Genomic DNA, 25,171 nt, shown 5'->3' on the forward strand with positions numbered 1-25,171 from the left:
ATTTATCATTATCCAGTTTTATTAGTATCTAGTTCTTTGTGAATAATGAATTTCAGAAGCGTAGAAAACAATAGTCAAGGAGCCAGTCACAAAAAGGTAGCTGGCTAGTGAGGTCAGGTCAGGGAGGGGCAGTGGGTTAGGAGCTCTTCTTGGAAGGGAGGATGGTGTCCAACTCGTGGATGCCATCTTTGTCGATGATCCGGACACTGAAGGAGGGCAGGTTCAGGATGAAGCGCTTCTGGAGCTGCAGGGGAGACAAAGAAGATGAATACTAGGAAGGCTGAGCAGTATACATGCCATCTGATAGGAAGGAGCCAGGGGATGTGGCTGGAAGCCTGACCCAACAGACAAGAGAAGCATCAGAGCCCTGATCCTTCTGCCCTTGTTCCAGCTAGCTCTCAAGAGTGCCTTGGCCTGAGAGGCTCAGTTGGGAACACAAAGCATGGGGTCTGGTTTCAAAGGGGTACAAGGACTTTGATCTCAGTCTGTAGAACACAGACCTCTCTTACGTTGTAGAACACTTGTCTAAAACTAATAGCTAATAAAAGATTAAGCAGGCCAGGGCCAATGCAGTGCTCTTTCCAGGTCTCACTAGCTAATCTCCTAAACCAAAGTGAGAACAAGTTGCTCCTTCCCCCTTCAAACCCCTTCTCCCACCCTGTTTTCTCCAATTCAGGTCAGTGTGTCAGTGGCAATCATTTCAGCTTTCTAACAAACATTTATTTCTATGTGCAAGAAAATTACAGGAGGCTGTGGTGTTCATATTTCAAAGCAGATCTTGGTGCTATCCCAGCTGAGGATAACTGAGGAATGAAGCTGGAGGAAATCGCTGCCCCTCTATGTCCTTCCTAACTTCTTCCTTTTCTATAACCCTTCTGATATAAGGAAGCTTCCCCAGGCTTCCTTTAGGATGCAGCCATCTGCACTGTTCAAGCCTCCACAACTTGAAACTCCCAACTGCAGCAGAATGAGACAAACAGTCCAAAAAAGACATGCTCCCAGAAGCCTTCTTTAAGGCTGTGGACCATACTCTAATCTTCTCCACCGAAAGCTTGAGGTCAAGGGCTCGCCTCACATTGGGAAGTGCAGAGCTGAGATTGACAGTCTTTGTGAACACGGGCAAACAAAGAGGCTCAGTAGCATGGGAGATTCTAAGTGTTCCCTTAAAGCCACCTCTGGGCCCCCAGCTGCCCCAGCCTCTCAGCTGACTTGATCAGGAAATTATGAAAGAGAGTTTGTTCTCAGATGCTGCTCCGGTAGGGAGGTTTACAAACATGGGGGGAGGGGGACCTTGCTGCAATGGAGTGAAATGCAACAGGCTTCTGAGAGAGGATAAACTAACATTTGCTGTACATGCCCCCTCCTACCCAGCTCTCCTACGAGACAGACCACAGGGTGCTCTGTCCTTCACTCTGAGAAGCACGAGCAAAGAAAATTATGAAAGCTAAACATACTCTGAGAACCTTAACGTGGTTATTTTCTCCAGAAAGAGAGATTTCCAGCCTTCCATTTTTACTGTTATGTGCAACCTTGGAATCAGGAGTCAATAAAAAGAAATCTTTCCCTCCCCAACTTGATGACTAAATGTCCTGAACATTCATCTCTACTTTGGCTGTTTCCTTTGCACCAAATCTCCATGTTTCTTTCTGCTGACCCTTGAATGAAGACTTGTCTACATTTCCTACTCAAGGAGTTTATTTTATCTATCTTCTATACTGAAGGAAAATTATTTAAGAAATGACACACACCTAATAGCTAGTGCTGATAGAGCATTTTAAAGGCAGTAAAGCACTTAATACATACTTGATACTCATTTGACTGATGTATGTTTTTTAAAGAAGTCAAATCTGAGGGTCACAGTAGATACGAAGCTTAAGAAGTGCCATGCGTGGCTGGCTGCACCAATAGGATGTGAAGTTTAGAAGAACCAGCAGTGAGGAAAAGCAATTAAGCCAAAGCGTTTACTTTGGGGAGGACGTGAACCATGCTAGCAAAGATAACAAGGTTGCTACCCCCCAAACCCTCCCCTCAGTAGCCACTCCACATCTGGCTAGTGGGTATTTATTACGCCTTCTGGCAAGGACAGGAAAAAAATGCGACTGAGGAACAGGAAAAATATTGGCAAACACAAGCAGACAAACATTCCTTTCTCGAGATCACATGGGAGCCACTCACCTCTTCCAGACATTTCTTCAGGAGCTCTACTGCCTCCTCACGTGTGATACCTGAAAGAGAAAACACAGACACACTGCTACACACACGCACACACAGGCTGCTTTAATTAAAGCCCAACTCTCCTACCCCAAACATTTTATTAAATTTAAACAGCTTTTTCAGCTCAGTGCACACACGACCAAAAGAAAAGAGTTGAAGAAAAACTCTCCTTCCAACTTAGAGCAAACACATTCCATATGTACTCCAGGGTGCCCCGGACCCAAGTGTTCCCACTGCCACAAGCCATTGCAAATCGATTTGTTACAGGGAATGGGAAGCATGACGGAATTTTGCCTCCCATGGCCAGGGATCTGCCTTTGGAGAAGTCCAGCCGTCTCTCTCCCCTTGACTTTATTAGGGATTTAAATCAGCTCCATCTGCCTAGGGCCGGCTGCAAGTCAAGGGGAAAAGCAGAGCCTGGGTTTCAGTGCTACTTTCCCTGCTGGGTATTAACTATAACAATGGGGAAGGCACGTGTGGGCTATCTCTGTGATTCTCACACATTAGAACGAAAAGGGGCTCTCGATGGGGATGGCAAACTGGGATGACATGTTGTGCAACTGGGTTTGGGAGACTTGGTTTTTTCTTGTTGGTTTTTGGTGGGCAGGATGGAAGAATCACTGAGAAGTCACAAAAGAATTACCAAAAGGCAAGGGCTAGCAATGTCTTAGATGGAGATTGTGATACTGGTATGGTTGGGCTAAAGGATGTAGAAACAGAAACAAATGGAAATAATTTATTTTTATTGTGCTGGGTGGAGAGGAAAAGAGGAAAATTTAGAGGAAACGTTATCTGTGCTAATGGCCAGGTCTTCATAAGCAGAGGCTATCAGAACCACCTGTTCCTTAAAATGGTTAAATGCAGGTGCTGGGATGCATAGCCCTGGGCTGGAAGAAAGAATATAAGGCCAGAGTCAAAAACAACTCAGGATCACTGTCTAACATTTTAGTTGCCAGTTATTAGAGGATTTAGACAAAGCAGCATCTTATGGCTATAATTCTGCTATTCCTAGCACAGGATTTTGCTCATAATAGTTTAATAACTGCTTGTCAAACTGAACTGGAAAACTAATCTTCTCCAAGAAGAGACTGCAACTGGTCAATACTGATCTAGAGGAAAGGGTGCATAGAGAAACAATGGGTCAAACACTGATTTAAAAAAACCCTAAACCACAGCTGTGCTCACAGGACTTTTAGGGCTCTTTGTCTCACCCACTCTCCCCAGGTCACTGAATTCTTCAGACAACTAACTGCCTGTTCAGTTCCATGGGAGCTGTACATCAGGTGCCAATGATGCACAGAGGGACAAACTGAGAAGCAAATTCCAACTGCTGAAGACCAGTAATTTTACGGCTTATTAGCACACAGGTTTGCCAAAATGAGAAGGTTGTATTTAGTCAAAAGCTCTGAATAACCTTTTTTTTTGGTGAAAAAAAAAAAAGAGAAAAAAGAAGAAAAAAAAAGAGAAGGCTTGCCGGCCTTTTGCCAGCAAGAGGAAGAGATTCCTTTAGATTTCTGAAGAACACCATGACATGATTAACTGAACTCTTCTAGGAGGAGAATCTATCATTAAGGTTGATATTTCACAGCCTCTCTGGGCTCATCATCTTGTCCTGCCTGTCTCTAAGTAGGAGTGCCCAAGTCATCATGCAGACTCTTCTACATGTAGAAGCTCTTTTTTACCTTGAGGCTAGTTCTGTTTTTCAGTAACTTCCACATAGTGGAACAAGGGTTGGTCTCCAAGCTAGTCCTTCCAATACCAGATGAGCTCCATCTGTGCCAGTCAGATACCATCAGCCCAGACCTGGTAACCCATCTTTGTGCGCTACTAGACACTGCTGAGAACCATCCAGATGTGGCTTTGCAGTTACGTCCAGCAAACATTATTACTTACTTGGTTTGTAATAACGATCTAGGATGCTGAGTGTTAAAAAGGCACCATAACCATGGGCTGCAAATGGAGCTTTGGCCAGAGCTGCCAGGTAGTCCATATAGTACAGTGCAGGTCCTTCATGCTCATCATAGCCGGCCAACAGGAGGTTCACATGATATGGGGTCTGTGGAAGACAATATCACACCATTTTGGTTTAAAAAGCACCAACAGTAACTTGCTTTTCAAAGTTGATGGTGTTTCCCCAACCCTTCCAGTGACAAGATGTTCCTTAGCAGCTGAACAAAGCATCCTTCAAAGACTATTTCAACAGAGAACCCAGAATGAGGAAGTTGGGGGTAGGGACAGGTAGCTGCTTTCTTTTAACACAAATGCATTTTTGGCATCCTGCTGTTGCCTCAAGGCCCACCTTAGAGAAGGCTACAAAACAAGAGAACATGGTCAGCTTCTAAGATGAAGTCTGTATTCCACTAGGAGCCCTGCATGTCTCAGTACTAAAATAGGTGGTAATCACAAATGTGGGTGTGTACAGGCCTAAGCCATGCCTTTCCATATTAATATTTAAGATTCTTGACAGTTGGACCAAAATATTACACAGTAGCCTGGCTATTCATATTAATATGAAAGAAATAATGTTTACCAAAAGCATTAACAATTAATGCTCACCTTGTTCTGTAGGGGAAAAGGGAAGAAAAGAGTTAAGGAGGAAGTTCTCAAGTATAAATTAAGTGTCAGAAAATAAGAAGAGTTATATCCGTAAATGAAATGCTATCATTTTTCTTTAAGATCCCAAGGTTTCAAAAATAACTTTGAATGCTGCTTGGATTTTATCTGTATTCTTTTCCATTCTTGATTCCCTATAGTCTCAGGGAAAATTTGGAGAAATTCACCTCATTTTTTCACATCTAAAAGAGACCACCCATTTCTACTATAAGAGCCTAGCCATTTACCACACGAAGTTTAGAGATTAACTAATGCTTTAAAAGCCCTTGCTAGTGACCTCCTATTTTACATGGTTTAATTTTTTTCTGCACAACATGCATTCATCTTGCATTTGCCACAGTGGGGAACAGTATATGTATATGGTTATGTGTGTATTCTAAAACATATGTGATTATATGCACATTACTCAGAAAGACCTTAACATACTATCATAGAACACAGAAAGATACAAATTCATGGAATTGAATTATATGCCTATAAAAAGTGGCATTTTACATTTTTTGAGTACCAAATTATTAATATGAATATTTGGCAGCCAGAGAAAACCATGTTGAAAGAACAAATGAAAATATTATGCATTCCTTTCAAAACTGAAGTAGCTAAGACAGCCAACCTAAGCAGGTGGATTCATTAAATAGCTGCCACTGACTCTAGAGAGCAGCCCTCAATCACAGAGTGTGAGCAAATTGACAGAGGGTTGAGGAAAGATGAATTGACAAATTATTGAATCTTGCACTGAAGGAAATTGCTGACCTATCAAATTTTCAGAGAATATATCAAAAGACAAGAAGAATCCAGGGATTTTTAAGTTTTCAATCTGGTTCAATGATCAATTTGTTAGCAAATGAGTCAGGGTAGGAAATTCCTTTAATTTCTATGTGCTGATTTCCTCATCTATAAAATGGAATTAATGACCCTTTCTTTTTTTGACCTCTTTGTAAGCAAACATGCTTTCCAAATTCAAAGAACATTCGAGATTATGTCTGGTAGCTTAGTGCTCCCAAAGAACAAAATGCTAATTAGCTTAGATGGATAAAGAGAGAGAACTGAATAATCTTTGTGTTTTGTTTTGCACCTAGTACAGGCCTACAAAATGGGTATACATAAGATAGCTTGCTACTCATACAGTTAAAATCAGAGTAAGTACCTTTCTTCTTTTGTTGACAAATATCAGGCAACACTGTCTGATCCCTTTGTTTATCCCATGTGTTAATACTTAAAAGATTATCTGTATTCTGTTGACTGGCCCAACTGCTGGAATACTATAGGGGAGCAATCTGTGTTATGGCAGCAGAGTTGCAAAGAAGTACTTAAAACCAAACCTGGAAATAAAAAATGCTCAGACTGCTGAAGCTAGGCATTTGATGAGAATCTTGCCTGTTTTATTCTTTCTTATTAGATCAAAGCGTATTTACAACAAATACAGGAGATTAAAAAAGGCCACTATCAGAAGATCTTAGATGGAACTCTGTCAAAAGAATTCCAGATGTAAGTTGTTACACAGATGTATCGCTTAATTGGTCTATATAATATAATTTATTTATGCTTAAGCATCTGACATGCACTCACTAAAGTTGGTATTCAGAAGCCACCACACGTGGTACAGAAGATAACTCACAAATTATTGTGTGACTCTGAATTACCAACTTTTGTATGTGTGAGATGCTTAAGCATAAATAAATGGTGTTATCTAGACTAATTAAATCGATACATCTGTGAAACAACTTGCAGTTTCTGACATTCTTCTGACAGTGCTTCATGGAAGAGCTCTAGCTCACACTGTCTTTTTAAAATTTCAAATAAAGTCACGCTCTCACTCCTCTAGAAAGGTGGCATTTTAAATACTGACGACAGGGTTATGCGTCCCTACCTATAAGTCTTCATGTTCCTGACATGGTGTCTCTCTAAAAGATCACTCTCTATTTTCTACAAATAGACCCCACATTTTACTCTTGGGTGTTTTGGAAAATATTCCACATATGTAAGAAGGTACAAGTGATCCCATAAGTATTAATGATGTTGGGTTAGCATCAAACTCGAATGTGTCACACATTTCAGCAATAAACAGTTAATGTTTAATAGTGCAAGAAGTTAACAAGCATTTTATTAATGAAGATAGGGAAAGAGGGACTGATGGAACCAATTAAACCACATCAACAAATGAGGAACTATCTACTTTTCATTTAAGAAATTATTATGAGAGGTAGTATAACATAAATAATGGAAAAGTAACTTCAGAGTCAGAAAGACCTGGATTCAAATTAAGCCCCACGTTAGCTGTGTGACCATAAGTGAGTCCCTTAATTGCTCAGTGATTCACATAGCAAGCTCACTGACCCATGTGGCATTCCCAAAGGACAGGGCCAGAGCAACATAAGTGAAGAGAGGGAATTTCTCCTTTGAGTTCCCAGGACATTTGAATATCACAAGCCCAGACCCTAGTTATATTTATTATTCTTTTCCTTAGCCTCAGGAGAACTTATATCACCTCTTAGAGGATTATTACATTGAGCAGATACTTCCTGTTTTGGCTAGGTCCAGGCATTCAAAACCTAAAGAAATGGCTCAAAAGATATTTAAATCTCTCAGGCCATAAGGTAAACATGCTCACTCTCAGAAACATTTCTACAGAAAACTCAGGGAGATAAGGCTTACAGCAAATCAACCACTCTTGTTCTTGACACTAATGTGGATTAGGTATTTATAAACTTAGATGCATCAGCTCCGGCTGTATCCAGCAGGAGATGCCCTGGAAGGCAGAAACACTGTGTAACATTCTAAATATTCACTTCCATTTCTATTTTGTCAACTATTTGAATATATTCATACATGTCTCCTGCCCCAATGGGGAACTTATAAAGCCCACTCTCATTCTAAGGACACCTACCCCCATATCCTGTTAATGCCAACAATAGGTTTTTATTTTGCACTGCCATTTTATATCATTATAAGTGAGAACTTTACCAAACAATTTTTAAACTGGGCAATTAGCAGACATCACTGGATGTCCAATCCCATTTTACAAAGGAAGGAGACAAACATTTATTAAGTGTCTACTCTGTGCCAGTCTGTTCTAAGTACTTTGCAAATGTCATAATGTTTGTATCTCACAATGACCCAGAGTTAGGAGCTATTATTATTCCTATTTTACATATGAGTAAACTGAGGCTGCATTTTAGCTCAGGTCTTTCCTACTTCTCTGGCACCCCATAGCTGGGTTAGTGGCACAACCTATATTGGATTCTATGGTGCCATATTCTCTAATGGTTACTCTTGCCTCCCACTTAAACAAGGTCATCTGGATTGAGACAGTATCTTTGACTTCTTTTAAATCATTTCCAACATGTGGTCCAGAGCTTGACACAGAGAAGTAAAATTGCTACAAGCATTTCATGTGAGCATTTTTTTTCTTTGTAAAAATTTATTTAGTATTTTATTTTTCCCCAATTAGATATAAACACAATTTTTAACACTTGTTCTTAAAATCTTGAGTTCCAAATTTTCTCCTCTCCCTCCCCACCCTCCTTATTGAGAAGGCAAGCAATTTGATATGTTATACATCTGTAGTCATGCAAAACCTATTTCCATATTAGGCATATGTTATGAAAGAAAACAGACAAAAAACTCAAGAAAAATTAAGTTTTTAAAAAGTATGCTTCAATCTCAAGTCAAAATCTTTAAAAAACTATCTATACTTATTGTCTGAACTATCTTCCTACTTTTCTTTTTTTCATTTCTTTTAATAGTATTTTATTTTTCCAAATACTCTAGCTATATTACTGTCAACTGGCTTACTGTAAACATTAATATAGTCTGTTTTAAAGTCAAGTCCATTTAAGCACCTAAATGAAGAAAGTGGGACTATTCTGGTGATCTAACTAAGTTAATTTCAGAATCTGAAATAATATTAAAGTCAGAAAATTGGTTCTGAATTCCAGGTTCCTCAGATTTAAAATGAGGACAAAAGTATTCTTTCCATCTCAAGATTGTTGAGATCAAATGAGATAAAAGATTCTGTTGCTCAAGCATGAAATGTAAATAAAAGATATTATTATTTAAAATCCCCTGAAATGTTCCCTTATAATTTGTAAGAAAACAAATGCTAGGAAAATATATTGGAGTAAATTAAAAATTGCCTTCTTTCCTACCTTAAGGCAATGTTTATTTTAAATGTAGCACTTTTCTGAGCTCATAGCATTAGATTTAGGATCTTTCTTTTGTATTATATATTTGATTGAATAATTGGACATCATTACTGAAATTATAAAAGTTCCCTGAAGGTTAGAATGTAAAGGCAGGGGGGAAATGCCCATTAAACATGTAAGCCCCTGGAAAGAACAGGGAAAGGACCTGGAAATGGAAGATCACAGTGCTGGTCCCTGTACTGCCATTCACTAGATATGTGGCTACAGACAAACCCCTCCTCCTTTCTGGGACTCAGTTTTCTCTCTAAAATCATTTGAACTTTCCTCAGATTCCCTCTAACCATAATACTATATGCATGCTTCTTTTCCTGCTTCTTAGTGCTCCTTAGGCATTCTAGAAAAAAAAAAAATCCCCTCTTGATTCCTAGCCTCCTCTTACATATAGACTAAACCACAGCTACTTTTTACATCTAAAGGGAAGACAAGAAAATTCTTTTAGAGACAATATTTGCCACTCCTCAACTCTTGATGCATACTCAACTTGTATTTTTTTCCTCTGATTTAAAAGAAACACACTGTAGCGATTAGAAGAGCGTGAAATTCCATAAATTTTACAGCTAAAGAGAACAGTTGTGATAAATACACTGAAACAACAAAATCAGCGACAGGAGTCTGGGCGGTGACAAGCAGCGGTGTGACATCTGGCGGAAGCCAAAGTCACAGCAAGGGGGAGTGAGGTGGGCGTGAGGAAGCATCCTGCAGAGCGTGGACACGGAACAGGAGAGGAATTGACAGGCTTCCTTTGGACCCAGGCCAGCCTTTGCCACCTCTAATTGAATAGGACACCACTCTGAACTGAGCGGTCTCAGAAACTCTGCTATTTTTTGCTACAAAATAATGGGCAGCACCCTGGTATGCTAAGCAGTACATGAGCTGTGTGCTCCCATTCCCAGGCTGCCCCCAGCAATTTGGGGGCAGAGGGGAGGGAATAAAGCTAGTGGGACAAAGGAATCTGTAAAATGATGATATTAATACCCTAAGTAAGCCTTGAGAAACTATTGTGTGTTTCAAACTTGGACAAAATCCTCTACTCCTTGGATCAATTCATTGCCAATCAATTCATTGAACAATCAAATGTCATTTCTGAGATTGGACTTTTAGCAACAGAATTATGGGAATATTTTACATCTGAATGTTTTACACTATTTGTTCACATAACTATGATACACACTGGTCCCCATAAATCCATCTTGCTTATAATTTTCTATCCAAATGCACAATTCTTACTTCCTCAAGTTCAGGTAGGTCCAGGGAGAACTGACCCATCAATTCAACCCTTCCGCTCTAATATGACCAGAGAAGCAGCTTCTGATGTACTTCTGCACTGTGGAAAGTAAATTCCTTTTCCTAAACGTAATAAAAGCAGAAACTAGCTTTTGAGATCAAGTCTGTTCAGGTGTTCTACCCACTAAACCAAGATAAAAATGAAACCTTAATTCATATGAAAGTGGACTCTGAAAATTAAAATCCCAACAGTCTATTGCTGACCAGTCTAAACCTACAATTCCATATTCAATTCCAGTAACCATGTTTTAATAAGCTTATCAACTAGACCACGGCTTCTTAAACTTTTCTCATGAGAAATTTTTATATGACCCTGTGTATATGTAAATAGGCACACAAACCAAACATTTACAAATAATAAATCATTCAGTTACATAACCCCATGTGGGGTCACAACCCATAGTTTATGAAGCTTTGAACCAGACTGCATCCAGATAGCAAAACAAATTGAAAAAAGGTATGGAAACTATATAATAAAAGACAGTACCTGAATGGTGGTTTGCCTTGTATAAGCCTTCAACCTCGCTTCCTGCTTAGAAATTCTTTACTCCTCTTCCCTTCCTACAAATATTTATGCACCCAACTCATATATTTCACATGTATATGTATCTATTTCATACTATAGTTATTTGTATATACCTTATCTCCTCCACTAAATTTTAAGTTCCTTAATAACAGGGACTACATTGTATTTATTTTCCTATTTTCTCCATTGCCTAGAATATGGCACTTTATTTAATAGACACTTAATAAATATTTGCTGAATGGTCAACAGATATTTTCAGATATTTTAAGGTTGGAGAAAGGGTGTTGTGATAGAAAAAGAATTTATGAAAAGTTTGGAAGCATTCTAGGTATTAACATATGACCTTTTGCAGTGTTTTTTTTAATCTTTAAAAAGAAGGGGTTACAAAGAAACCATAAAAGAGGGAAAAGAACCCAAATGTGCAAAAATGTTTGTAGCAACATTTTGTAGTGGCAAAGAATTGGAAAATGAATGGATGCACAGCAACTGGGGAATGGCTGAATAAGTTATGGCATATGAAAGTAATGGAATATTATTGGTCTATAAAAAATGATGAACAGTCTGATTTTAGAAAAACCTGAAAAGATTTTTATGAATTGATATTGAGTGAAGAAAACAGAACCAGGAAAACATTGTACACAGCAAAAATAAGATTGTGTGATGATTAACTATGATGTACTTGTTTTTTCTCAGCAATTCAAATAAACTTTTGAGGGAAAACATCATCCACATCCAGAGAGAATCATCACGGAGACCGAATGTGGATCAATGCATACTATTTTCACCTTTTTTTTCTTTCCCCTTATGATTTTCCCCTTTTGTTTTGATTTTTCTCTCTTAACATGACTCATATGGAAATATGTAAAAAATGAACATACATGAGTAACTTGAAAAAAAATTTAAGTTAAAAACCCTGAAGGGGTTAGATTAGATGGTCTCTATAAAATCCTTTCTATCTCATACTCTATAAAGGGATTCATACTGTTCTGTGTATCAAAGGGTTAAGATGAGGTCTAAAGGACCTCATTACACAGAAAAAGATTTTGGCATAATAAAAAAATTTATTAACACTAAAAGCTATTTAAAAAAAGAATGAATAGTTTTGTTGAAGTAATGAGCTCCTCTGCAACAGTGAGATGACTATAACCTCCTAATATTTCATCTCTTCTATGCCTCATTCCTCTTAAATTCATTAATTTTCAGTAGGACTTTTAATCTGTCTTTCTCTTTCAGCATTTTCCCAAGCTATCACTTCTATTTTAGCTTTTTCCTCTCTGCTAGTCTTGACCCTAGGTTTAATGACATACACCACCTTCTACAACACTTTGCTCCATCATCTTTCTGCCATTCATGTCTTGCCAACTGTAGATTCCTTTTAACACCTCCTCGATTCCTATCACGTGTATCCAAAAGGTGGTGGAGCAAGTCAAGTAACAGTATGAGCACCACAGAGCTGGGCCCATGTTATACCAAGGCAATTCTTTTACCCCTCTTTAATTAATTCCTTCATTCCACTTACAATACTTCTCCCCTACATCCTCTAAAAAGATAAACTCCACTAATAATTTACTGAAAAAATAAGAATCCATTTATCATGAGTTGCCTCTTTTCCCTTACTCTATAGATGAAGACCCTCTGAAGTGCAGTGTTCCCTCCCATCCTTCTTTACTCATATGAAAAGGTAATCTTCTTTCTTCTCACCAAGGTCTATACTTCCTATATCCTTGGGTTTTTTTTTTTTCCTCTTCTAATTTTCAATCTCTTCTTAGCTATTGACTCCTCTTCCGATGCCTACAGAAACACCAAGTTCAACTGTTTCTCTCTCTCTCTCTCTCTTTTTAAAAATTTTAATAGCTTTTTATTTACAAAATATATGCATGGCTAATTTTTTCAACACTGACCCTTCCAAAACCTTCTATTCCAAATTTTCCCCTCCTTACCTCCCTCTCCCTTCCCCTAGATGGCAGGTAGTCCTTAAGTGATTCTCAAAAAACATTCACTTGACCTAGTCATGGTTTTTTCTCAATCAATCAAAAAAAAAAAAAACATTTATTAAGGACCGATTATGTGCCAGCCATCTTGCTAAGTGCTACAAAATACAAAAGTAAATAGTCCTTCCCTTTAGAGGCAATGTATACATGTCTAAATGTCTACATAATACATACAGAGTTTTAAAGGTTATAAGGACATAGACTAGCAGCTGGAGGGACAATGAAAGTAGAAGATAATGCTCAGGTTGGGTTCTGAAGGAAACCAGGGATTCTGAGAGGTACAGGGGAGGTGGGGGGAGGGGGGGATTACATTTCATGGAGACAGACCAGCCAACATAAAGGTTGCAGACAGATGGGTTCCAGCATCAAAGAGGCTGGTAGAACTAGAGTGCATGGGCAGCAGTGTGGGGAAAAGGAGACTGGGAAGGTGGGAAGGAGCGTTAAAGAGCAAAGATACAAGTTTCAATTTGGCACTGGAGGCTTACTAAGTAGCTCAATTAAACCATTCACTGTTTTTTTTATGAGAATCCCTGTAAAGGCCTTGTGGAGGATGGCTTGGAGCTAGGAAACCCAACCTGGAGACTACTGCAATAATCTAGGTTGGAGCTGATGAAGACCTGAACTAAAATGATGATGATATGAGTGTTAAGGACATAGACATGTGGTATTAATTTGGCAGTGACTTGATGTACAGGTTGAGGACCTTCAGTTCACCACTTCTTTGTCAGGAAATAGCAGGCTTTATCTCCTCTGGAGACGTGGTTGATCTTTCAAAGTTGTTTTTCTTTACAATTTTCTTTGTGTAAATTGTTAATCTGGTTCTGTTTGTTTCATTTTATCAGTTTATGCAAATCTGCTCAGGTTTCTGAAACCATCCATTCCATCATGTCTTACAGTACAATGATATACTGGTTCCATTACATTCATATGCCACATTTTGTTGCCTGTCCCCAGTTGACAGACTTTTTGATTTTTTTCTCTTCTAATCCTCCCTAAAAACCCACAAGTTGGTTTGTCTTGCATTATTGCTTTTCTGGCATTATCCTCCCTCTTAACTAAGTCTACTCTCTGAACCTCCTTGTTTATCTTTTGAGTTTTATTTCTATACCAAACTGCTGTGTATTATTCAACTCCGTGTCTCTTTCAGATAAAAGTGAGGTTTATTTGATATCTGATGCTCCTGTTCTTTCGTGTTTTTACACTTTTTCTCATGCAGTTCAGTTATGAGAAATAGCATATACTAGCCCTTTGTTTTTTCTTTTACCCTACCCTTTCTCTCGCCTCTTAAAACCTTCAAAAGAAAACCAGTCTTTCTCTTTCTCTCTCTCTGCATATATATTTAGTTTAATTCTCTCAATAAGATATTAAGGTTCTGAAGAGAATTTGTTTCTTCTCTTTTATTAGAAGGATATTAAGATTCTTCCCCTTGATTCTAACAGATATGGGCAGTTTTCATCTGATTTTTAAAAATATAGACCTCGGCTTTACAAAGATTGTATTTTTTTTTAAAGGAGTTTAATTATTTTTTTAAGCTTTTTATTTTCAAAACATATGCATAGTTTTCAATATTCACCCTTGTAAAACCTTGTGTTCCCTCCCTTAGATGGCAAGCAATCCAAAATATGTTAAATATGCACAATTCTTCTATACATATTTAATGATTCTTAAATGATTTTCCCTTGACACATTTTAATATCAGACATCTTATATTTTCTATTTTCAATCTTTTGTTATAATAATACTTCTAGTTGCTTTATGGAATCTTTGATTTCTATTTGGTTTTTTTTCATATTCAAGGAGTACATCACTTAGTAAGATTTACAACTTTTTTCCAAGTTATTTATTCACTCAATTCTTTCCTACAGAGCTTTTATTTCAATTTAAAAAATATCATCACCACCAACAACAACCTTTTGCTTCATTTCTTGTAGTCCTTGTGCAAATTCATTTTTGTTTCCTTTGAGTTTCAGCTTACAGTTCTTACAGAGATACTTGCTCCTTCTTTTGGGGCTCTTTGGAGTTATGCTTTTTTTTTTTTTAAATGTATTGGTCAGTATTTTCTTTAATTAATTCACCTCTCCAGCTTTAGTTTCTGTGCTTGGGTTTAGTGCCAGGGCCTGGGATTGTCTCCTGCTGAAATTTTAGGTGGAAGAGTTGACCTTGCTTGTTTTTTTCCTGGTTTACTGTGATGACATGTCTATCTTCTTTCAATGCTCAGTTCAAATATCACCTCCCACTATGCCTTTATTACTCTCTGTTCTTACTAACTCTTCCCATTATCCACTCTTATTCTCAGCTCCTAATACTATCCTTGTCACTCTCCACATCCCTCTATTCCCTTGTATTTACTTTATAAATACTTGGATGGTGTGCATATTGCTTCCCTGCACAGAATGCAAGCTCCTTTGGAGCTGGGGCTATTTAATTTTTGTCTCTCTATTTCATGCAGTTAGCATGTTACTTAGAACATGTGTTAGTAAGCATTTTATAAATGTTCATTAATTGTCTTTCAGTTGTTTCAGTGGTGCCTGACTATGAACTATGAAAACCATGAATGCTTCATGAAGGGCTTCCTTTACTGGACAGAATGTTCTTGATAATTTCTAAGGTCCTTTCTCAATTGATAATATAAGACAAGATATTTTTGGATGTAGCAAAAATAAGAAAATAAAAGTATTCCGTGTTTGCCTGCAATCTCATCCATATCTATATGGGAAAAATAATTTCTATTCTATTTCCTTTTGAAGGTCTCTGATTAAGCCTGAGTCTTGTCTTAGCTGTGATTTTATTTGCAAAACAGAAACATACAGATCTGGCTCTACTCCTTATGTGCCCATATAAAGAAAATCTCAGCAGTTATTAATAAGATCAATTGTATCATCAGACAGTTCAGTTATGTTGGTTTAGACTTCTATTTATTTATTTTTTGTTTCTTTGGTTTTTTTTAAAGGCAGTTGAGGTTAAGTGACTTGCCCAAGGTCACAAAATGTGTAAATGTCCTGAGACTAAAATTGAACTCAAGTGTTCCTGACTTCACAGCCAGTATTCTTTCCACTGTGCCATCTAGCTGCCCTAGACTTTTATTTCAATGAGCTCTTTTTTCATTAACAGCAATATTCTGTTTATATATGAGGAAAGGAAGGGAAGTGGATGCTAACTACCCCCTACTTTTCAAAATACACATTTCTCAAATATTAAGATTCATTTTCCTTTTTAAGAGGAAACTTGGAAAATTATTTTCAATCTTCTTTTCTAACAATACCAGTACCAAAGCTCAAAGATCACAGAAAATCTCTAATAAGACTTAAACTATATATCCATGGAACTGAGAGCTATCCTCAGGATAATTAGTAAATTAATATCTTAAGTCAGCTTCAAGTACACATTATAAAATGGATAGAAAGGTAACATTGTAATATAGTAGAAGAAACACTGGGTCGAGTCAAGAAACCTGGACTCTAGTCCTAGAAGTGACATGAATTAGCTGAATGATCTCGAACATATTGTTTAATTTTTCTGGGTCCCAGTTTTCTCCTACACAATCTCTCTAAGCTACCTTTCAGGTTTAAGAGTCTATATGCTTTTACCTTTAAAAAGCAATACTTTAATTCATGGCTTAATCTTAGAGATTTATATTAGAATAAAACAAACAACTGGGTAATGGGTAATAACTACCGGCCTCATGTATCCTGAACTTGACAATTTACATGTCTACTAACAAAAAGAAGGGAAAACCTTACCAATTGCACCTAGCAAGGATACACATGTGCACAAACTAAATGGATTCATGGAATATAAATACTTTCAGTGGCCTGTTAAAGACCTCCAAGTGATCTCAATTGGAAGACAGATATGGTATTTTAATCTTTTAAAACAATGAAATTTTTAATGTATGATGGATTGAATGAGTTAAGCACAAGTAAAGCATATTGCAAACTTTAAAGCACTATATAAATTCTATTATTGTTGTTGTTGTTATTACTATCATTTCTCAATCTGCAAACAGAAGCAGGGATTAATTTATGGGCAGCAGAAAAAACTGTACCTCTCAGCTTCCTGGTTGGGCTCCCTGCCTTGTTTTTCCCTTCTCTAACCTATCTTTCAGTCAGCTGTCACATTGATCTTCTATCTCCATTCAATAAACATACGTCTCTTTATTACCTCTTGGAGCAAATATAAAATCCTGTTTGGCTTTCAAAGCTCTTTTAAAATGAGCCTTTAAAGTTTTCTCATCTGTAAAATGGGAATAATAGTACCAACTTCCCAGGGCTCTTGTGAGGATCAAATGAGATGTCAGTAAAGTTCCTTCCCTCTCCTTGTTCCCCTTACTTTCCCAGTATTCTTACAACCTCTTTCATCCAATACATATCTATGATCCAGTAGCATTGACCTCCTTGCTGTTCCTTGCACAAGATAATTCCCTCCCAATTCTGCCTCCTGGCTTCCTTCAGGTCTCACCTTCTGCAAGAAGCCTTCTCCTGTCTTCCTCCTTCTTAGTGTTCTCCTGAAATTACCCTGCTTGTTTTCATGTTATTTCTCCAATTAGATTGTGGGCTCCTTGAGAGTAGAGAATTCATCCTCAGCCCTTAGCACAGTGACTATAACAGTAAAAGAAATTAATAAAATCTTGTTGACCAACAACTGAGTTAGTTGAAGTCTTCCCAATATCTCAAACTCAATATGATCAAAAGAAATTCATCCTCTTCTCAACTGGCTTCTCTACTTAATGTATGTATTTCGGTTGTTGGTGTCACCATTTCCTTTCAGTCAGCAATTCTTTTCTTAATTTTATCTACTATGATATTGCTCACATCATCTTTTTCTTCTACTCCTACTGCCACAATCTAGTTCAGAGTTTTGCATCTGTTGTCTGGACAATTCTAAAAATGTTTCTAGTGTTCTCTCTCCTATACTGGTGGTCTACCTAATGCAGAAATCTTCTCACATGATTACATACTTGCTTAAGAACCTTTAGTGGTGGCCCAGTCTCTAGTGAATAAAATATATATTCCTGGCTTGGAAACTACTCTACAATCTGGCTCTAACTTACATTTTTTACTTCATTATGCATCAATACCTCCTAATACTGCCAAATTGAAATCTCTGATGTACCCAAATCTTGTCTTAAGTGCTCTCTCTCTCCCTCTTTCCTTTCCTCCCCCTCATGTGGAATGTTGACATTTTCCATTTCTCTATTCCCTTCATTTCCTTATATAAAAAAAAAAATCTTATTTTAATGCTCAGCCCAAGGAGCACTTTTTACATGAAAGACTTCACTGACCTTTCTAGCCTTCCCTCTTTGAATTTCTCACATTGTATGATCTATCCAACAAACTTAAGGATATTCTTAATTGTATTCCCGTTGTGTGTGTGTTTTTTGAATACCTCACCCTTTCTATTAAATTATAAGCTCCTTGGAGGCAAGGATTTTGCTTTACTGCATCTTTATATATCTAATGCCAAGGCTAGGACATTGTACCAAGTGAGCACTTATTGGCAACGCAGAAAAACGAGACAATTAGACAAAGGTCTCTACATCACAAGTAGTCACATTCAGTGAGTTTTAGGGTTTTCTTCCCTTTCCCTTGTCTACAGTTCCTCATTTTTAAAACATAGTTGAATTAGATTATCACTAAAGTCCTGTCCTACTCTCATATGTTGTGATTCTGTATTTCCTTGACACTGCAGCAAGTCATTTTACCTGGAGGTGGGGATGGGGGGAAGGGGATGGAGAACTTTGAAGGTAGATGGTGCAGTGCAGTAGATAGAACACCAGCCCTGGAGTCAGGAAGATCTGAATCAAATATGGCTTCAGAAGCTTAATATGTACTAGTTGTATGAACCTTGGCAAGTCACTTGACCCCAATTGCCTTGCATGCCCCCAAAACAAAAAAACTGAGGCCTCTATAGGCCTCAGTTTCCTTATCTGGAAAGAGAGGATTGTGATGAATGATTTCTAAGGTCCCCTACTGCTTTCAAATGCTGTCATTCTAAGGCGTATAAAGGGCACTAAAATCAAGGACTGTATATATTTCAATTTCTTGAACAATCTGATTATTACACTGTTACTTCAATTGTCCATGGTTTCAAAATTTCTGGAAAATTTTACAATTCTGGCCATTACTTGAGTTTTTTTAACTCACTTGTTAAAACTGGAACCACATGGTAATTAGAAGAGTTTCAAAAATCTAATAACTTGAGATACAACAGGGCACAGCTGCCTTATTATACCAACTAGTTAACACAGTATTTGTTTTCAACATTAATTTCACTTGCTAATCAAAAATACTGATTTAAACTCAGCAAATGACATGAAAATAAAATTGCTGTGTATCCAATGGCAAAAACAAATGAGATGTTTGTAAAAGAGCCATTTTGATTTTTTTTTGTCCATTAAATATTAACTTATGAGGAAAATGTACCCATCTACACTTTTTATGCACCAATTCTCAATTTTACAGCCAGACTCCATGCTTTGTGACAGAACTGTACAACAGAAGGAAGGGCTAGCAAACAATGAATGTTAAGCAGGAACATGCATAACTATGAACTCAGGATGTTACCTTAATGCTGACTCATCTACATGAGCCAAAAATGTAGTTGACATTACTGTGGAAAGTGATTAGGACATCAGGTGCACCTGCTGAATGACACCAACTTGTGCCAAATGAATGTAAAGCAACATGGCAGACAGAAATGGACAATTTCTATTTGGATAATGAAAAACAAATAATCTACATGAAACTCAGAGGCATCGTGCTATCTTATCCTTCCCAGGAGATCTGGTTTAATATATTAAACACAATCCATTTTCACAGCTTAACTGGCCATGAATACTCATGTAAATACTGGAGCCATCTCAGTCTATTGATGCAAGATGTTTAGTTCAACATACAGCTAACAGTGTCAATCAATCACAGATTGCTGATTGAGTGGTAGTCATATTGTGATCAGTACTAAAAGCAAAATAAGGATCAGACAAGGAAGACTCTTTCCTTGGTTTTTTTTTTTTTAGACTAGCTGCCATTCTCCTAATTCAAATGTACATCCTCAAGATGAAAACATGCTACAACTTACAATGACAAATGTCTGCAAAGCAATATAATTCTCTTATTAGATTATACCAACACCCTCTGCTGCTTCAGGACACATACCATCTTCATACAGCTTATTAAAAAATAAAAATAAACCAAAACAAACCACCCCAAAATCAACTTTTTTTCTTCTAAAGGCACAGCTTTCAGTAGGAAGCATAGGTAAAGCTGTCAGCTATCAGCTAATAAGAAAAAGCTCTTTCTCTCTCTTTGAAGATAGGAAGGGTTTTAGTAGCAAGGTGACATTATAGGGCAACATAATTTCAACCTTCCAGTGGGATAATTCTACTCAATCAAGAACCAGGGGTTCTCTGCTCTCAGTAGGCATTCAACTGGGTAGCATATACATGCTCTAAGAGTGAGAAAGCAACACCTTCTCACATATAACTCCCTGGAGGGGAATAGGGAAGAGAAGGAGGGAGGACTTTACACCTGCAAACTCTTAACTATCTATCAGCACTAAGGGTTGGGAAAAACATCACATTAAAGAAAAAGGAGGAGGGTGGGAGACTCCTAGATAAGCCAGCAGCTTTCAAAGATAAGTCATTTAAGTCACTGTATTACTGTGTCAAAACAACAGCCTTCTGTACAGGACTGGTCAAGTTACAAAGACAGAAAAAGCAATATGTATTTTAAAAGGTCACTGTCCAAAACCTCATTTCCCCAGGAGAAAAAAAAAACACTGTATAAGTGCAAAATGCTGTCACATTAAGTCATCTCTAATTCAATACACATCTGTCCCCATATAGCTGGATAATAAAATTAGACGCTAAAAACATCAGTGGTATCTCCAGTGGGGTTAACATAAGCTGCTCCCAAACCTAAGAGGTTTCCTATGGGGAAAGGACCTGGGTCCCCACATATATTCTTCAGAGAGCTTTTCAAGTTGACAAAATAAGCTTTTATCTAACATATGTTTATAATGTAAGCTTGTGATTCTGTAATTCCACTAGGATGTTACTATTGACAATACTTCCTATTTAAAAAAGAAACAGGAGGCATAGATGGCCTAACAAAGTCATGTTAACTTAAGAAACTACTATTAGGCCAAGAAAGAAGTAATTAGAGAAACTGCTGTAGAGGGTGGTCAGGAGGTCAAAAGAAGCATGCTCATTCAGGGCTTTTAAGAAAACACATCCAGTTTTTTTCTCTTTCTGCCACTGAGAGTGAGCTAATTTTGACAGCCAAGATACCCTGGCTAGGTGGCGGGAGAAGTGGTGTCAAAGGCTGCCATTTGCTCCCAGGCACTGCCATCTGCAACAGCACAGAGTTTTGTCTCCGGTAAATAAACACATCTGCCTTTGCCAGTGTCCTCCCTACTGTGCTGCCCATCTGGAGCAGGTGAGCTGGAAGGCAAGCCTGGGCATGGGGGAGATGGGGGTGAGCACAGAGGATCAGGCCTCAAGGGAGATGGCACGTAGAGGAAGAAGGCAGTACTGCGTCATGTCACATCCTGCTAACTGTATTTGCCAAAAAGCATTTTCAATTACTCTCGTTAGTGATGTTTTTAATCACATGTAACAAATGGCTGCTGGTGGTGAGGGGACAGGACATGTAAAGTCAAGGTTTCTTTCACCTGTACCATCTGTTCACAAGGTCACAAGACTTCACTGATACCAACAAACAATCTCTTGAGCAACCAACAGATGAATCTTTTGTGAAAACCACAGAAGTAATGAGGATGGCACAACTGCTCCAGTGGCCAATCCAGAGCCTAAATCTTAAAAACAGCCAAGGCAAGAGTCACATGGCTCTTTTAGGACTAGAGATCACATGACAAATTAACATCACCAGGGCAAATCTAAACCCAAAACAGACACAATCTGTAGCCTTTTCTTGAATATCTCATGACTATTTTTTCAACTTTCAAAGAATTATAGGACTATTTACTGGTTTGGTATAAGATTTGTAAATGAGGTTGAGATTTCCCTAATTTTTCCCCATAGTCATCATTTATACTTTATCATATTACAGTCAGACAGCATGGCTCTTCGAGAAATCACAACACCTCTGGCAATCAAGAGATTTCTAAAAAGGCACTGTGATGTACTTGCCATTATTACTTCTAACAGGGAACAGGGGATATAGGACAATTTAAATAGGATCCATCAAATACCGTTTGCTATCAAACTTTGTCAATAATTCTATTTTACTTCAAGAATTTTGCTGATTTATACTTCAATCTCCCTATGTGTAAAAGGGAAAAAGATTCTTTAGAAATATCTTGAGGGAATTCAGATGAGCTACCCTAAATGTGTCATATCACTCATTTTAAATAAGAAATGGAAATTTACTATCATCATAAAAAAATAATGGAAAAATAATTTAACCTAAAGTATTTTTGGGGAGCTGAGGCAATTGGGGTTAAGTGACTTGCCCAGGGTCACACAGCTAACAAATGTTAAGTGTCTGAGGTCACATTTGAACTCAAGTCCTCCTGATTTGGGGGCCAGTTTTCTACCCATTATACTACCTAGCTGCCCCAATAATGGAAAAATCAAAACATGCTTATGAGCTTTTCTTCTTTTCTGTATATTACTTACAAAAGGCATTAAGAAGTGATTCTAAAAAAAAAATCAATCATGTTAAAGAGCTGAGCAGGTGTTTAGCGATGGATAATTTAGCATCAATAGGGAGAATGAAAAGAGGCAAAAGCAAAGCATCTCCAGAGAGGAAAGGATCTCAGAGGTCATCTAATCTTATCATATCTGGATAAGAATCCTCTCTAAGAGACCCAAAGAGCAGCCAACCACCTTGTGTGTGAAAAGCTCAGCTCTCAAGGCAGCCCATTCTATTCCACTGCTGGATACTTCTGATTGTTAAGAACTTTCTCTAACCATGCAGCTTACATCTGCCTTTCTGCAGTGCCAAAACATTGATTCTATAGACAAGCCTAATTTCTCTTCTACAAGCCAATCTTCCAATTAATTAATTGATAATTAATACCTGTCCCACATAATTCATTGTCCCCTTCCAGCTCAAGACACATTCAAGTCTAAAGGCTTTGAAAATAAGCCTTTGAAATTCTTTCACTTCCTCACTTTGAGGGAACTTGCTACCACAGAAGCAAAGTACATAAAAATGTTTAATAATTACACAAATTTAACATTATGTAACAATTTCATAACATGTAAACAACACAATTACATTTATAAGTTTATTAAATAAAGGAAAGAGCACTTGCATTTTGTCTTTTAAAAACAAACCCAAAGGATCTCATTTTTGGTTCCCTAGCTCTTTTTTTTGTTTTTGTTTTTTCATTTATATGTCATCTTTCCTCTTTCTCTAGATCAAATATCTCTCTTTCAAGGCCATACATCACATTTCCCTGAGTCCCCTCTTTTTCACAGAATCGTCTAAAGTTAAGCACATATTGGTATTTTAATAGCATTCATTAGTCCATACCACCCCATCTTCAATCATAGGGCCTCCAGGGGTCAAAATCTTTTAAATATTCAATAAAAATGTTAAAAAGTTGACTCAAAATATCAAATCCCTCATGCCAGTAATTAACTATATAATCAATTTAGCTATAATGACCAGTGATTACAGAATGCATTTATTTACATAGAGATTTGGTACCTGTAAAAACTCCCTGCTGATAGTTACCAAAAGAAAATTTATCCACTGGTTTCTCTCCCTCCCCCACCCCTATACTAAAGCTCCAAGTCACTGTCTACAAAGGACATTCTTCAGCTAAGTACATCAAACATCTCAACTGCTAGAAGATTAAATGGATCCACTGTATTTGCATGATCACAGCCAGTCTTATCTCGATTTTAAAAGGAGCTTAATTCACTTATTAATACCCGAGTATTTACAACAAAATGTTTATTGTGCCTAAAGGTAGAATTTGGAATTTGCCTGATAAGTCAAATATTTTACAAAGCAAGTCACATCTTACATTTTGCTAAATATCACAAAGAAATTCTGGATGGCTGCAATTTGCACTATTTTCCAATTATGAAAGTGAAAGAGGAAATGTTATTGGCTTTTCAATTAAGTCAAAATATTTCCTTCTAATTCTCCTATTTCCCTTTCTAATGTAGAAACCCATGACTGAAAATTTTAGTTTCCATTCATGTATAGAACTCACCTGGTATTCAAGCAAACACTTAGCGAAAAAGAAGTTCCATTTCTCAAGAGGATTACAGAAAGAAGTGTTATGTGTTATGAGGAACAAAATAAATGATTCTGAAGAGCTGCAATATCATCTCCTCAGACTTGCCTACAAAGCACCTGTCCAATTTGTTTTTATAACTGCGATAGGTAATTTAAGTAGCTGCATAATACGAGTTCATGTGGCACATAATATTGAAATTGAAACCAAACCACACAATCTGTTTTAGACATAAGAAAACACTTCATTACCAAGACTTCTGAAGTACAGGTGAAAATGCCTGGCTTTTATGAGTTAAAAGATAAAACGATATAAAAAGAGTCAAAGAGAGCACTGACTGAAAGCCACCCCATCCCCACCCATACTTGTGGTTGAGGACCTTGTTTGTGGACATCTCAGGTTTGTTTCAGACTTGCCAAGGATCTTGGGCAAGTCCTACTGCCATTTTGTTTTCTCCTTTATTGTTTCCACTGGCTTCAAAAGGATGCTGCCTACATTAAATTAAGGAAAATGCTTTTTTGTAAAAGCCATATGAATGGGAAACTTTACAATCTCTCTCTTTTTAGCACTCCTCCATGGTTAGGTTAGTAAGTTTTCTTGACTTTACAGATGAAAAAACAAGCATTGGGAAGTAAAGTCATATGGTAAAGATTCAGTTATATATGGTCCCTTAAAGGAGGGAAAATACACATTATAGCAATCACATGTTTTTTCGGCAATATTCTATATAAGGTGGTCATACATAATCTTCAAGTGTTCAAAAATTAACAATATACTTTGAAAAGTGGAAGACAAACTAAACCATGACATGGCTAAAACTCATTGGAGCACAGCCAGTTTCAGATGGTGAAGGTCACAGAAAAATTCAGATTAATCTAAGAGTTTCAACATTGGTGAAAGGAATTGCTACTTGCTTCTAAGTCTGGAAGAATGAAAACTTGGATTATTTATAGTATTTAAAGATAGCTCACCTATACTGTAGAGACTTTAGTTTTATGACAGATACAAGTAAATTACTAAAAATTTCAAAAATAAAGCAAAAAAAAATCTCAATCAAGTTCAAGTAAAGGTGTATTTTGCTTAAAGTTACCAACTAGATGCATCATGTGGGGTATTTTCCAGAT

At 37.4% G+C, this 25,171-nt stretch overlaps 1 protein-coding gene across 1 annotated transcript in view; it reads right to left on the reverse strand.

Moving 5' to 3' along the window:
- PSMB2 (proteasome 20S subunit beta 2) overlaps positions 1-25,171 on the reverse strand; it is a 33,586-nt gene continuing 8,415 nt past the window's right edge. Inside the window, exons 4-6 of the mRNA XM_031962129.1 lie at positions 4,108-4,270; positions 2,176-2,225; positions 1-244 (exon numbers count right to left, since the gene is read on the reverse strand). Coding sequence (XP_031817989.1) covers positions 137-244; positions 2,176-2,225; positions 4,108-4,270 — 321 coding nt within the window. The 3' untranslated portion in view covers positions 1-136. The remainder of the gene's footprint in view (positions 245-2,175; positions 2,226-4,107; positions 4,271-25,171) is intronic.

This window comes from Sarcophilus harrisii, chromosome 3 (assembly GCF_902635505.1).
Source record: "Sarcophilus harrisii chromosome 3, mSarHar1.11, whole genome shotgun sequence".
Taxonomy (NCBI): Eukaryota; Metazoa; Chordata; class Mammalia; order Dasyuromorphia; family Dasyuridae; genus Sarcophilus; species Sarcophilus harrisii.